This window comes from Peromyscus californicus, unplaced genomic scaffold, assembly GCF_007827085.1.
Source record: "Peromyscus californicus insignis strain IS unplaced genomic scaffold, ASM782708v3 Scaffold_7__1_contigs__length_154581171, whole genome shotgun sequence".
NCBI classification, from domain to species: Eukaryota; Metazoa; Chordata; class Mammalia; order Rodentia; family Cricetidae; genus Peromyscus; species Peromyscus californicus.
In genome coordinates, this window is record NW_026294595.1 from 86,025,391 (window position 1) to 86,039,078 (window position 13,688).

Consider the following 13,688-nt stretch of genomic DNA (forward strand, 5'->3'; position numbering starts at 1 on the left):
ATACCTTTAGAAACATAGAGCAGTTTTATATGCTCACATCTAATGATCTCTTAGAATAACTAAAAACTTCCAAGTCTCTCAACATAGAAAAGCATTTTACTCACAGGCCACTGAAATTACTCTAATGTTATCTGGCTATCTTTTGATTTTTAGGTCTTCTATTTTCTCAAGATACAGACAATACATTGGGAAAGTAGTTATTAGAAATTAGAGAGAGAGGACAGTGACACATATTAGAATAATCATAATTCACTAAGAATTCACCAAATCTAAAAAAAGATGTGTGAAAATGCCATTGATATTCAGTTAAGTAAGCTAAATTTTGAACACAATAAAATGAACTTTATGTAATCCTGACAATTTTGACTACTTAAATTGGTCACTTTTACTTACTCGTACTTGTATTTAAACAGCAAAGTGCCTTGTTTTACAAATGTCTTTATTTTTCTTGGACTTCTCAAAATCAAAATTCTTATCATTTATTTCATGATCTAGAAGTGATATTGGTAATTCAGAATTAGAGAAACCTCATTATGCACTACAGTTTTACTACTTTATAGTGCTAATTGACACAGGAAATCAATAAACATTATTATTACTAATATATAATGTTTCAAGTACTTAAGGAAATTACAAAACATCTCCTAATTTGTTGACATTTTAGTTTTCCAATTACAAACCTTTTTTCATACTAAAAATAGTATGAAAAAGTACAGATATTAAGAATAAGAAAGAAAACTCATGAGAAATAAATAAAGGGAGAGATTCAAGGAAGGAAAAAAAGAAGAAATGAACCAGAAAGGTACAGAGGAAGGGAATGTAGCTTTCATGAATAAATTATTCAGACTATTATATGAAATTTCAGCATTTAGAGTTGAAAGGCTGTAAGTATATGACAATAGGTAAGATCCTTCAGGCATAGTGATACATGACTGTTCAGAGATACACTCCAATGGATAAGTCCAAAGTTCAAGGAAAGATATAATGCTATAATATATCTAATAATATATATATATATATATATATATATATATATATATATATATATATATATATATATATATAATGCTACTTGTCTTTAGCATGTGGATTCTCAACTTGTTTGATGAACCATTTTTCTCACACATTTTAGTAGACTGGATTCAATTCTCTCTGTTCAGACATAGTCAAAAATAGATTTCTGCCAGGTAATTTTGTGTTTATGTTTAAAATATGTCAACTGATTGTCATTCTAGAATTATGACAGTAAAATAAAGAGGCTGAAATGAATGGAAACACATGAACTATGAACCAATGGCTGAGGGGTCCCCACTGGATCAGGCCCTCCGAATGGGTGAGACAGTTGATTGGCTTGATCTGTTTGGGAGGCATCCAGGCAGTGGGACCAGGTCCTGTGCTCATTGCATGAGTTGGCTGTTTGAAACATGGGGCCTATGCAGGATTGTTTGGCTCAGCCTGGGAGGAGGGGACTAGACCTACCTGGACTGAGTCTACCAGGTTGACCTCAGTCTGTGGGGAAGGCTTTGCCCTGGAGGAGATGGGAATGGGGGGGGGGGGGGCTTGGGGGGAAGGTGAGGGGGACGGGAGGGGGGAGAACAAGGGAATCCTTGGCTGATATGTAGAACTGAATTGTATTGCAAAATAAATTTAAAAAAAAGATAAAAAAAAAAAAGGAGTTACCCTATAACAGGATAACAATATCCCCTACTAACACCAGAGGCTAACAACAACAACAAAAATCTCAGTGCCAGAAGTAGATTACTTGTTTGGAGCTACTGGATAATGAGGGCCTATTACCCCAAAAATGTTATAGGCAGTTCTCATTGTTCTTGGTTGCCCTTCAGAACTTGATGGTAAGACACTATTTCTAAAGACCTGACATGTTTGAACCATAGTACATGATAAATTCAATCTGGTATGAAAAAAAAATAAAGAGGCTGCAAATATGTCTCAGATATTAATTGAAAAAAATTACCTCAGATTCCATTCCCAAAAGGTAGATTTAAAGTTTGAATGTAAACAGAATATTTGGTTCTGATATTTTTAAACAATTTACTCATTTACATACCTATACATATTATGTCTCAGGTGTGTAATTTTGCCTAATTCAGGAAAAATACCCAATTAGAAGGAATATACAATTGCAAGGAAGTTGTTTTAAATTTGACTCAATACAATGCTAAAATATAATTTGTATACTTTTCTTCTTACTTGACTCTGAACATTTAGTTATTGTTTCTATTTCAGGAATTCGAAGTTAGGCTCTGTCTCTCTCAACCCATTGGAGCACAGTGTACTAAATGGAAGAAGCAAACCAGTCTGTGGTGTCTGAGTTTATTTTTCAGGGACTTTGTAGTTCAAAAGAAATACAGATCTTCCTCCTGCAGCCATTTGCCACCCTCTACCTGATGAGTGTGGTAGGCAACCTCTTTGTCGTGATATTAATCATCAGTGATCATCATCTCCATTCTCCCATGTACTTTCTGTTAGCTAATCTCTCATTTATTGACTTCTGCCTTTCTTCAGTTACTACTCCCAAACTGATCACGGACCTCGTAAAAGATAATAAAACCATTTCCTTTGGGGGGTGCATGAGCCAGATCCTCTGTGTGCATTTCTTTGGAGGAGGTGAGATGGTACTTCTTGTAACAATGGCCTATGACCGATATGTGGCCATCTGCAGGCCACTCCACTACACCAGCATCATGAACGGACAGAAGTGCATCTGGCTTGTTTTAATATCATGGATCATTGGATTTATACATGCCATTAGTCAACTGATTCTGATTTTGGAACTACCTTTCTGTGGACCTAGAGTGGTAGACAGCTTTTTCTGTGATATTCCTTTGGTGATGAAATTAGCCTGCACGGATACTGATACCCTGGGAATCATGATAAATGCTGACAGTGGTGTTTTAGCAACAACTTGTTTCATTCTCTTGCTGATATCTTACACTTACATTCTGTTAACTGTTCAGTTCCGCTCTAAAGAAGGCTCATCAAAGGCACTCTCTACCTGTACATCCCACATCATAGTGGTTGTGCTGTTCTTTGGGCCAGTCATTTTCATCTATCTGTGGCCAGTCAACATCACCTGGGTCGACAAGTTTCTTGCTGTGTTTTACTCAGTCATCACACCTCTCCTGAATCCAGCCATCTATACACTGAGAAATAGAGATATTAAGAATGCGATAAAGAAGCTGATAAATCACCTGTGAGGTCTGGAATAATTTTTGGACATGTTATGTAATCAGCAAATTAATTGCATACATACCATTTTATCAACATTTTTAGTGGAAATTGAATTGTATAATGACTTGTTTCTGGAATCTGTAAGTTGTAATTAGTATATGGTTATGAAAATAACCATTAGAAAAATAAATTCAAAATTATAATACTTATACTTTTACCACTTAGAATGAGTAATAGCTCTGCATAATATACTTGTATATATTGAAGACTGGAAGATGACAATAGTGTTGCAAAAATAAGGATGACATATTACTACACATTGTTTGTGTTCCCCAAATTGTACAAGTCAATTTAATTACTTACTAACAAAATCATCTTTTAATTATTTATCAATATTAATATCTTTTAAAATATGACATTATATATCAATCCTAATTCTATCTTTGTAACAAAAGGGTTTTGAAAATTTTTGTGAAGACTGCATCGACTTAGAAATCAAAATGCTAAACAAATGAATCATAATGCTAGTTGTATTATATTGATGCAATCTCTGTCAGTTTTCAAGTCTTAACTATTCATATGAATTCAGAAATTTCCTATATTTTATTGCTTAACTGAAAGGACAATCTGTTTATAATATTTGAATGTACTTTTCCTCAGATCACAAATTATTTGCATGATCATGATTTTATATTATATAGTTGAATAACATAACTGCCAAGGCCAGTTAGGTAAATATTACAAGCTCTTGATAATATGGTATACATAGTAATTCATATATCATATGCCGTTTAGTGTAGTGTGTCATTTACAAGATAAACTGTATGTATACCTGTTTATAATAGCTTGTGATCTATTTCTAAACAGATATGAAAGTCATATCTTCTTAAATATCATATCAATATTTCATGAGTTAATGGTTAAAATCAGCCTGTATGCATATTCTAATAAGTTAAAGAGGTTGTCATAACATAAATTATCTCACAAAGCCAGACAAACACCTGTATTATGTTTTCCAGAAATAATATCATTGCAGGTAAGCATGGCTCTTGTCTGGCCACAGACTTTGATGTGTACATGTATGTGTAGGTTCTGGTATCTTTTTCAGGAGAAATTATCTACAGTGTATTTATAGATTTAACCCTCAACAATTTTGTCACCATATTCTTTTATTAAATATGTTCTTTGACAATATCTATAATCAGGTGATTACATCTGATACAATCCCTGACCTCTTATGTTCCTTCCACTCTTGTTATCCCCTTCCCCATTCCCCCAAACACACGAGTCCCTTTCTACATTTATGTATTTTTGTTTTGCTTTGGGATCCACTGAAATGACCCATAGCCATCTATCTGTGTGTCCATTGTTTACAACTATCCCTGGGACACTATGACCCCATCAGTGGGTCTCAACTGAAAAAAATGTCTTGCACTGTCCCAGAATCATCAGTAGCTTACAGATCAGCAAGGAGATGTAGTAGTACATAACTACTCTCTGATCTTTGAATATTGGCCATTTCCTTGTGCGATTATTTTCTTGGGATCATGACTGCTTTGGCTGTGCTATGCCCACAAGATTACATTTAAAAGTTCTTTCCTTCTTTCTGACCCCTTCCATATTCTTTATTAGCATCATTTTATAAGTGATTGTAAACCTACAGACAGCTTGCCCTCACCTGCCTACAGTCATACTATAACAACAGAACACCTTAAGGAGTCCTTGCTAAAATATATAATTAAACTATAAAATTACCTTTTATTGCTTGTATAGTTTCTAAGACTATAAATTTCATTTAAATTTCAGCAATTCAGTGTCATTACTTGTATGTAATGTGGGTTTCAAGAAGCACAATGGAGGCCAGTGAGAGGGCTCATCAGGTAAAGGAGCTTTCTCTCAAACCAGAGATCTCAAGTTAAATCCCTAAAATCCCACATGGTAGAAGAAGAGCTACAACTCCCATAAGTTCTTATCTAACTTCCACAAGTATTCCCACATATGCACACACACAGAATAAATAAATGCATAAATAAATGTTGAAAAAAAGAATAATCACAGTGGAAGCTTTAAACAATGTTTTTCAGAGATCAATTCTCTGTCAGATTTGGGGTAGGTGAAGATCTTTTCCCATTTGTAGGCTGTCATTTTGTCTTATTGACAATATTCTTTGCCTTACAGAAGCTTTTCAGCTTCAGGAGGTCCCATTTATTAGTTGTCGATCTCAGTGTCTGTGCTACTGGTGTTATTTTCAGGAAGTGGTCTCCTGCGCCAATGCATTCAAAGGTACTTCCCACTTTCTCTTCTATCAGGTTCAGTGTAACTGGATTTATATTGAGGCCTTTGATCCACTTGGATGTGAGTTTGGGGCAGGGTGATAGATATGGATCTATTTGCATTCTTCTACATGCCAATATCCAGTTATACCAGCACCATTTTTTGAAGATACTTTCTTTTTTCCACTGTATATTTTTTATTTCTTTGTCAAAAATTAGGTGTTCATAGGTGTGTGGATTTACGTCAGGGTCTTCTGTTTGATTCCATTGATCCATGTGTTTGTTTTTATACCAACACCAAACTGTTTTTATTACTATTAGCTCTATAGTAGAACTTGAAGTTAGGGATGGTGATACCTTCAGAAGTTCCTTTATTTTACAGGGTTTTAGCTATCCTGAGTTTTTTGTTTTTCCATATGAAGATGAGTACTGTTCTTTTGAGATCTGTGAAGAACTGTGTTGGGAATTGCATTGAATCTGTAGATTGCTTTTGTTAAGATGGCAAATATACTATACTAATCCAGGGAATCTCCCAGGAACCCACAAGGATGACCCCAGCTAAGACTCCTAGCAATAGTGGAGAGAGTGCCTGAACTGTCCTTCTCGTACAATCAGATTGGTGACTACCTTAATTGTCATCATAGAACCTTCATCCAGTAACTGATTTAAGTTGATGCAACCAAGCACTGGGCAGAGCTCCAGAATTCCATGTGAAGAGAGGACGGAGTGATTATATGAGCAAGGGGTGTCAAGATCATGATGGGGAAACCCACAGAGACAGCTGACCCAAGCTCATAAGAGCTCAGGGATTCCAGTCCGACAGCTAGGGAGCCTGCATGGGATCGACTTAGATCCTCTGCATGTGGGTGATGGTTGTGTACCTTGGTCTGTTTGTGGGGCCCCTAGCAGTGGAACCAAGACCCTGCCACATGAGCTGGCTTTTTGATGCCTATTCCCTATGGTGGGATGCCTTACTCAGCCTTGATGCAGAGGGGAGGAGCTTGGTCCTGCCTCAACATGATATGCCATACTTTGTTGACTCCCATAGGAGGTCTCACACTTTATGAATGAAGATGGAGGAGGAGTAGATGCAGGTGGGAAGGGGGAATGGGAGGAGAGGAGGGACAGAAAACTGTGGTTGGTATGTAAAATAAATTTAGAAATTTAAGGAAAATATAAAATAAAAGATGCTTTCCATTTGTATCTTAATAAAAGCACTATATCTATTTATATACATGAACTGTTGCCATAATCATGCTTTGAGGGATATTGTGTGTGTGTGTGTGTGTGTGTGTGTGTGTGTGTGTGTGTGTGTGAGAGAGAGAGAGAGAGAGAGAGAGAGAGAGAGAGAGAGAGAGAGAGAATTAATTAAGCTAACATAGAGGCCAGCCACATAGTGGGGAGGGGAACCTCAAAGAAAGAGTAAGGAAGACCTAAAAACCAGAGGAAGTATGCTTAGGATAAGCTTAGGGCAGAGTTGGAACTGTTTAAAGCTAAGATTACAATTTATTTTCTATCACTTTATGACTCTATCTAATCGTTCATATTATATAATCATGTATATTTATGTGGTTTTAAAGAACATGAATGCAGAATCATATCAATGAACAAAGTGCCGGGGGGTGGTGGCACACACCTTTAATCCCAGCACTCAGGAGGCAGAGGCAGGTGGATCTCCGTGAGTTTGAGGCCAGCCTGGTCTCCAAAGCGAGTTCCAGGAAAGGTGCAAAGCTACACAGAGAAACCCTGTCTCGAAAAAAAAAAAAAAAGAACAAAGTCTCACAAACTAAAAATGAAGGAATGAAATATATTTAAAATACGAAGATATTTTTATTCTGGCGTTCAAAGAGTCAACAAAAATGAAACTGATTATTCCAAATAACCAACTAATTAAAAATATGGTAGGAATATCAAGAAAGAAAAGAAAGGCACAGATAAAGCTTTGAATAAAAAAGTAGAGTACTTAAAAAATAATATCATCTATACAAATATTTATGGTGGTGATATATTATCATGTATATAAGTTTAAATTTTATTTAAATTTGGAAATATCTACTAAAATCAAATTATTAAATCAATAAATCTCTTATTTAAAAAGTAACTATTTAGTTTTATGTGTAAGTGTGTGTCTGAATGTATGACAGTGTAGTACCATGCATGCAGGAAAACAAGGAAGTCAGAGGAGGCATTGGACCCCCTAGAACTAGAACGGACAGTTAAGAACTGCACATATGTGCTGAGAATTGAAATCAAGTTTTCTTTTTTTTTTTTGAGACAGGGTTTCTCTGTGTAGCTTTTCGCCTTTCCTGGGACTCACTTGGTAGCCCAGGCTGGCCTCCAACTCACAGAGATCCGCCTGGCTCTGCCTCCCGAGTGCTGGGATTAAAGGCGTGCGCCACCACCGCCTGGCTGAAATCAAGTTTTCTTTAAGATCAACAAGTTCTATAATCACTGAGCCATCTCTTGATCACAAGCAAGATTACCTTAAGTGTATATTATTAACTGTAAAAGTAGTGATTTCATTGTAAGATATTCATAAAACTATAATGCACAATAATCATACTCATTCCACTTACTGTCACATATTTCCCCATTTCTGCACCCACTGGTGCCCTTCTTCTTCCCAGTTACTCCTTCTTCTACTCTCATTTATAAAAACAGTATTTTACAATGTTCATATTCCTGAATCAGTGTCATTTCACTTAGCATGATTTATATTTTTGTTCCCTTGGTAATAGCCATTCTGAGTAGGCCAAAATATTATTTAAAAGTCTCATTGATTTCTTTCATTTGTTTTTTTTTATTGCTGTTGGTTTTTATTGTGAGGTGTTTTTTGTTGTCTTAATTAAGTAATTGATTGATTGATTGATTGATTGATTGATACTAAGGCTTAAACCCAAGGTCTTATGTATGCTAGGGAAGCTCCCTAACACTGAGCTACATATTCCCAACATAATCCAATTATTTTTTATATTGTAAACTTGAAATAGGATCTTACTAAGTGGCTCAGGTTGTTTTTGACTGCTATTTTTCCACCCCGGCCTCACAAGGAGCTGGAATTACCAGCCTGCATCTTCAGGCTAAATTAGTTTGATGTGTATTTACCAAATGCCTAACTGTTCAACCTAACACCTCTCAAAATTCTGCTGGCATTCATTTCAGAAGTAGAAAAACATGATCCTAGCATTAAGTAAGTACAAGTTCATCCAAACAGTCAAGGGAATCTTTAGCAAAGGAAGTAATGTCAGATGTCTCACAGCACCTGACTTCAAATTATACCACAGAGTCAGGGTTACAAACAGCATGTGACAGGCACAAAATAATCATGTTGACTGATACATGACTTAGAAACAAACTTACGAAGCAAAGCTATTTGACTTTTTGCAATATGTCAAAAAATTTACAGTGGAGGATAGGGTAATCTCTTTAGTAAATCCAGAAGAACGAATCTCACTGTATCTGTAGTTCTTACAAAATAAAATTCAGAATGGATCAAAGACTTATCACAAACACACTTACACATAAAACTAAATGTTATTTTTTGAATAATTAGTTATTGTGTTACCTGAAACTTTGAAATTACTGAAGAAGAAGAAGAAAACATCCTTGGAACACTTCAAGTATAAGCATACACAAGGACTTTCTGAATAATACTCCAAAACACAGGAAATAGTAGAAAGAATTGACAAATAGATTACAGGAAATTAAAAAAACTTCTATAAAGCAAAGGCAACAACTAATAGAGTGAAGAGATAGCTAAAGAATGAGAGAAAAATCTCCACCTCTATTCACCCAATAAGGGATTATAATGCATATTATATAAAGAACTAAAAAAAATTAAACACTAAAGCCAAAAAATAATACAATAAAAATAAGTGGGCCAATGAACTGAGTAGATATTTTTCAAAAAGAAATACAGATGGCTAATAAATACATGAAAAATGATACATTTAGTCATCAAGCAATGACTTTTTTTTTTTTTTTTTTTTGGTTTTTCGAGACAGGGTTTCTCTGTGTAGCTTTGCGCCTTTCCTGGATCTCGCTCTGTAGACCAGGCTGGCCTTGAACTCACAAAGATCCGCCTGCCTCTGCCTCCCGAGTGTTGGGATTAAAGGCGTGCGCCACCACCGCCCGGCGCAATGACTTTTTTTGAACATTATTACTGTTATTTATGTTTGGGAAAGTATATATGGAGGGGAGGGGGGTCAGAAGAGGACTTCTCTTACTTGGAGCTGAAGACACCATTCACTTAAGACACAGGGCCCAGAGGTTCTGAGCTAGATCTGACCTGAATGCTTCCCTGCTGAGGGTGAGCTTTTATGGTAGGAGAAGGCCCTGTTACTTCATGGTACCTGAAATGACACTAATGCATGGTTTAAATGTGGAGATACCTATGATCCAATTACTAACAGTAGTACAGATGATTAAATGTCATAAAGAGCTGTCAATAGAAAATGAAATTTCAATGCAGAAAAGGAAAGATATGAACAAAAGAAAATTAACATTAGGAAAGAGAAAGGGACCCTGGAGGACAGAAAAGGAGGAACATGAGAAGTGGTAGAGGGCACTGTATCTGTATTCCTAAATTCTGTATCTATTCTTTTTCTATTATGTGTTTAGGTTTAGCTTGAAGTGGTACATTTTTTTACCACAATTTCACAAAATAAAAAAAATTACTCTACTTCTTGTTCACATTTTCTGTTGTTTCCTTGTGTTGAACTTTTACTCTTCTATGTAAGCCAATTACAAATGCAACAATATATTTTTCTCAAATCCTTTATATTTCTTATATTTTGTTATTTGCTAATTTCAACCTTACACCAAGAGAATTGATCAATACCTTCGTAAGAAAATAGTTTGGTTCTTGGGCCAAAAAGATCTGATACATGGAATACCAGTGTTTTTAAGGAAACAGATTCATCGTAAAGAGTTTCTATTCCCTTATCATACAGGAATGGATATTATCTTCAAAAAGGATCACAAGCAATGCCTTTTACTGTGATGGGAGTCAAAGAAAATGATCAAAGAAGCCAAGAAAAGGTTTTGGAAGACTATGAAACTCCACTTAGGTATAAATATTAAATGAACAGTTAAAAGTACATTATATTACTTTATTTCTATAAATATATTTATATATAACTATAAGAAATATATTTCTATATATTTCTTAAAACTTTTTATTAACATAATTTAATAGATACCAAACAGGTATTATCAATGATTTCAATAAGTCCAATAATTCATCAGATCTCTAAGTTAAGAAAATATTATCTCAGCCATATAGTGACTCCTCATCAAATAGAACATTCAACTTGCCAATAATTTCTTCTGCATCTGTTAATAGCTGACTCTTGGGGAAAAAAATATTTGTAGAAGGCATAGTTCCTATACAAAACTAATAATGACATAGTTATTGAATATATTATTCCCAGTCGTATTAACTGGTTGTATTTCTGTTGATAAGTATGTGTTAGCCTTTAGTTGTAATGGTGAGTGGTGAATTAGAAAAAGAGTAACTCTCCCTGTGTTTCTCATCCCTTGAAGATGCTGAAGGCAGAATTTATGCCTGATCTGGTAGGTGGAGCAACATTTTCTAATCTTCTAGTGTCAGGTTGTATCACCCTCAACTTGTTCTGTGTTTTTCATAACCTATTTGAAAAAAATTTAAAATAATTTTGTGTCTTTATGTTTCAACCTAACTCACCTCTCTTGAGTTTATTTGTAACCTTTGGTTTCTTTCCTCACACTTTAAACTCAGTTAGGAGGAATTAAAACAGTCTTCAAAGCATTATTATTTTAAAGTAATATGTGTAATATTTTGACTCTTCTTTCCCCTTTCTCTCAAAAGAATTAGATCATAAAAATAAAATAGCAATGTATATATCTTGTTTATTTCATAGCAATCAATTATTCTTTCCAATCTGAAAAGCAATAGAATAGTTTCCTATAGATTACCAGTTTTGATGGTGGTTTAAAACTTATTTAGTACTTATGCTGTAATGTTATACTGTGCTAGATATTGGCAATGTTATACTGTGTTAGAAATTGGTAATTCCAATATCTATATATATATAAACTTAGATACATAGGTTTTTTATGTGAAAAAATACTGTAAGATACAACACCTCATATTAGGAACATTAAACTGACATAGTTATTTAGTTTCAATCACAGGAGGCTGTCAAGATAGCTTAGTGCGTAAAGAAGCTTTCCACAAATTATGTTTATGCATTTGTATATAATTTGAAATGTGTTTTGAAAAGTAACTAATTTGCAGCTATGTCTTTATATTTTGAGAAAAGTCATCGTTGCTTAAATAGAAGTCTGTGACACATTCTAAATCATTGCATAGTAGTAGTATCTTTTCTGCCCTACCACTCATTATATATTTCTTCAAGCTGCATGCTGTCCATTTTGTGTTAGTCTATCATATATCCACCACTTTTCAGGAATTTTGTATTTAATCCAGAGATTAGTCCTCTGTGAAGTGATAGTTTCATAAGTCTAAACCTGCTTTATTTTATTACTATAGTTTCAGTTCCCATTGTATAAAGGGGTTCAAATACATAAGAAAAATATTTTAATACAATGTATACACTATGCTTTTTAATGTCTTTTTCTGTATAAAGAGACTATTACCTACTTCTTATATATGCTCAAATTCTCTTGCACATAATATTTCTTTGTCTTAATTTTTGAGGCAGTTGTGTAATTTAGAAATTGATTATTGAAATTTGGGGCTTGTTTTTCAAATAGCATTCTCTGAATTAGATTCTTGTCTATTCATAACATACTGTTAATCAATAGCTCTAATGGGATTTCTTTATATATTTTTTTTAATTTTTCACTTATACTCAAAGATTGGCAATTTAAAAATTTCATTCAAATCAGGTTGAATAAATTATTTCTAAATGTTTCCTTTAGTTATTATTATAAATCTTTAAACTAGTTTGAAAAATTAGCAACTTATGTGTTATATTCATTTTCCATAGCCATTTGGAAAAATCCTCTGAAATATTATGACATTTCACCCAAGTTCTATACAATATGCTACAGAACTTCAAAAAGTTTCTTAATAAATACACCCAAGAATTAAGTTGGAAAATGCCATTGACAGCTTGATATTTGGATAGACAGCTCCTCAAACATCCTGTAGAATGATTTAAACACAAGGAAGAAAGGAGACAATATTATCATTCATTTTATTGAAGATAAAGAAACTTGAGAAGTAGAAGCAAAAATTGACAATGGAAATCTAAAAGAAATAATTGATTTAAGAATTACTTGAAAGTAAATATAGGAAAGGCATAGCAACTAGTTCAGAAAAAAATTCTCGTTCTGATATAAATTAAAGTTTGTTTAAAACTAACAAACCTCTGTTCACATTCTGAGGAAATAGAATTTCTTTGATGGCAAATGGAAAGGCACATAACTGACACATGTCAGAGGCCAATGATAGAAATGTACAGCAATAAGACCCCAATAAAGATAATGAAATTCTGCAATAATGTCAAGGAAACTGTGATTAATATGATTATTACATAGGATTTTGAGAGTTATGGCTATTTTCTCTAAAACACCCTGAATAAAGGAAACTATCATAGTAGAATGAATAAAATTGATGACAGCTTTACAAAGGAGAAGTCAGAGAGAACAGACCAGTTAGTGCAAAGAATTCCAGGGCCTCGCTTTTTTGTTTGTTTGTTTGTTTGTTTACTTGCTTTGTATTTGGACACAAGGTCTCCTGTAGTCAAAGGTCCCTACAGCTCACTATCTATCCCTGAATGACCTTGAATTGGTGATCCTATGATGTCACCTACTCCCAAGTGCTACCACACCCAGCATCTAGATTTAAACTAAAAAAGCAACAATATAAAAAGAAGTCACTATGTCAGTAGATTAGGAAATATAAAAGCTGAATAATAAATTTTAGTTAATTAACTATATAGCTGAAGAAGATCCCAGTGTATAATTAAAGGGTCCACCCTTGAAGAACACAGAGTGGTAATTAGGAGCATGGATTACCATATCCTATAGTTATGGATGCAAGTCCTAACTCTGTCACTTCATCTCTCTAAAAGTCAGTGTCTCTGCGTATAAAATGGACCTAATAAAACAGAACTTGGAATTGGGTGAAGTTTAAGTGAGATGTATTAAACATAAAGTCTTTCCCAGAATAATAATACAACTTATGTATAAATGCTACCATTAATAATCATATTT

At 34.3% G+C, this 13,688-nt stretch overlaps 1 protein-coding gene across 1 annotated transcript; it reads left to right on the forward strand.

The window, feature by feature from the left end:
- Positions 1 to 2,300: 2,300 nt before the first annotated feature.
- LOC128101950 (olfactory receptor 4K3-like) lies at positions 2,301 to 3,218 on the forward strand. The gene has a single exon (XM_052725413.1). It carries the CDS (start codon positions 2,301 to 2,303, stop codon positions 3,216 to 3,218), a length of 918 nt encoding a protein of 305 aa, XP_052581373.1.
- The last annotated feature ends 10,470 nt before the right edge of the window (positions 3,219 to 13,688 follow it).

Excerpts from the sequence above, each read along its gene's own strand:
- LOC128101950 (XM_052725413.1), top strand. The coding sequence starts at position 2,301 with ATGGAAGAAGCAAACCAGTCTGTGGTGTCTGAGTTTATTTTTCAGGGA.